The 2,247-nt window shown below is 31.8% G+C and overlaps 1 protein-coding gene across 1 annotated transcript; it reads right to left on the reverse strand.

Annotated features, from left to right (window-relative positions):
- On the reverse strand, positions 1 to 2,247 carry LOC140975901 (agamous-like MADS-box protein AGL12). Its single transcript, XM_073439829.1, has 7 exons — positions 1,778 to 2,247; positions 1,400 to 1,484; positions 999 to 1,060; positions 748 to 847; positions 630 to 671; positions 482 to 523; positions 1 to 339 (listed from the first exon to the last, which is right to left on the reverse strand). Exons 1-7 carry the CDS (start codon positions 1,957 to 1,959, stop codon positions 214 to 216), a joined length of 639 nt encoding a protein of 212 aa, XP_073295930.1. The 5' UTR covers positions 1,960 to 2,247; the 3' UTR covers positions 1 to 213.

The following is a 2,247-nucleotide window of genomic DNA, read 5'->3' on the forward strand; positions in this document are numbered from 1 at the left end:
TTGAACTCAACCCACACCATACTGGAATATCGTCTATTAGAATACACACCTGACGTTATTACAACATTTGGCACCCTTAGTTTTATTTAAAAATACACAGATGTTATTCATCAAGCATATATGCTTGATAATTTTAGTTTACGGTAATACAATCAGAAAAAAGCGCGCGCGCACACACACTGTATATATATCTGTGTGCATCTATATATATCACTAATACTGATATATCCCATAGTCATTTTGTGTGGCTAGAATGTTGTTAGTGGTTAGTGTGTAATCAAAGTCTTCATTGAACGTAGTACTCGCCATATTAGCAGCCATCTCAAATTGCTCATCGATCTGCAAAATTAGTTTTGAATAAATATATGATCGTCGAATTAAACATGCATACATAAATCGATCCTTAAATAATATTATGGATTATATATAAGCTATATGTATATCTGTTTTATGACATAATTTTTATTACATTATCATATACCTTGTCTTGAAGATGAACGTTTGCTGCTTGCAGTATTCCCTCCTACATATATACATATGTATATGAATTTGATCTTTACGACGTTTTATATATATATATATATAATGCATGAAGATAATTAATGAATCTGATTAAGTTGATTAATTACCTTGTTCTTTAGTAACTGAATTTCTTGAAACATAATATTCATCTATATCATGAAATCATCGATTAATTAATCATGAAAATTTCGACTTGTATATACATATGTGTGTGTGTGTATATACCTTAGTTGAGCGGATATGATACATCGACATCTCGAGATGTTTCTCCAAAACATTCAATTCACTCAAACTCATTGCACCTCCAGCTCCTCCATTTATGAAACTGTAATTAGTATCAGAGTGAAAAAAAAAAAAAGGAATTAATTTGATTAACTAATTATAATGAAAATAGTTCAGTAAATTAATGTCACAAGAATCTTGTGAATATATATATTTGTGTGATGGAAAATTAAAAATCAATTACATACTTTTACCTTAATCCTTTCTGGAGTACCTCAATTTCTTGCTTCAGCATGCTAATTTCCTTATTCGGGTCCTGCAATTAAATTTCTGAGAGTTGCACGCATGGAAATTTTTGTTCCGCGCGCGACGATTTTATGTACATATATATTGTGTATAGTTCATAAGTTTGTAATTTGTTTTAAAATGGTGTGGATCAAATAATGTCACAGTAGTCAAAATAATATTCCCAAGATTAAGAGAATAAATTGACTTCTTTTCATTAGAATTTATAAGCAGCCACCCTAATCAAGATGTAATTCTATTCTTTAATTTATAGAATTAATAATGAGTGGTGGATAATTATTTTGCTAGTCAAAAAGCAAGATTTGAAAGGATATATATATATATATATAGGTTGAGTAAATGTAAGTACCATAAGATGGTTGTCCAATTTAGGGTCTTCAGCTGCGGCTCCGCGGTTACACTTGATGTACCTTTCAATCAATTCTTGCATGGTTCTTCCACAAAATACAGAATATCAAAATACATATATATACATCGATATTTTTAAATTTGCATATCATGGCACGAGATCATATATGTATATGTGGTTGCTACTTATTTTGTAAGTATAACCAACTCGCAACGTGCCGCCAACCGTAGGAGTCATGACATCGATAAAATTGTCTAAAGAATTCGCGATGATCAGTATTAATCTATATTTTAATTTTCATCATGACTGATATTTATATAAATGAAAAAATGTGATTGATTCAAGAGTAATTAAGCATAGAATTTATAATAATAATACCCTTTGGTGGCTTGTTGGTATAGCTTTCCGTGGGCGGAGAAAATGAAAACTCCAATTTCAGCATCGCACAACACAGACAGCTCCTTAGCCTTCTTGAGGAGCCCCGCACGACGCTTGCAAAAGGTCACCTGCCGGTGCACCGGATTCTCGATCCTCTTCATCTGAATCTTTCCACGAGCCATCGAACAAATATATATATTCAAAACCCGATTTGTAATTCTAATTTTAATTGGTTTTAAAATTCTTGATATATATGGAAGACAACCTTTCACTAGTTTGAACTAGCTTCTAGTATTGCCCTCATTTCCCAATGGACCTCACACTTGATTACTTCATTCTTCACCTCCATACAACTTTATTATATACACCTCCTTCATTCCCCTTCTACATATTTAATATAAACTCCTAAAAGCGTATTTAATATTAATTTATAATATATGCACCATCATGGATCGCAAAACCCCCCACTT

This window comes from Primulina huaijiensis, chromosome 4 (assembly GCF_012295235.1).
Source record: "Primulina huaijiensis isolate GDHJ02 chromosome 4, ASM1229523v2, whole genome shotgun sequence".
Taxonomy (NCBI): Eukaryota; Viridiplantae; Streptophyta; class Magnoliopsida; order Lamiales; family Gesneriaceae; genus Primulina; species Primulina huaijiensis.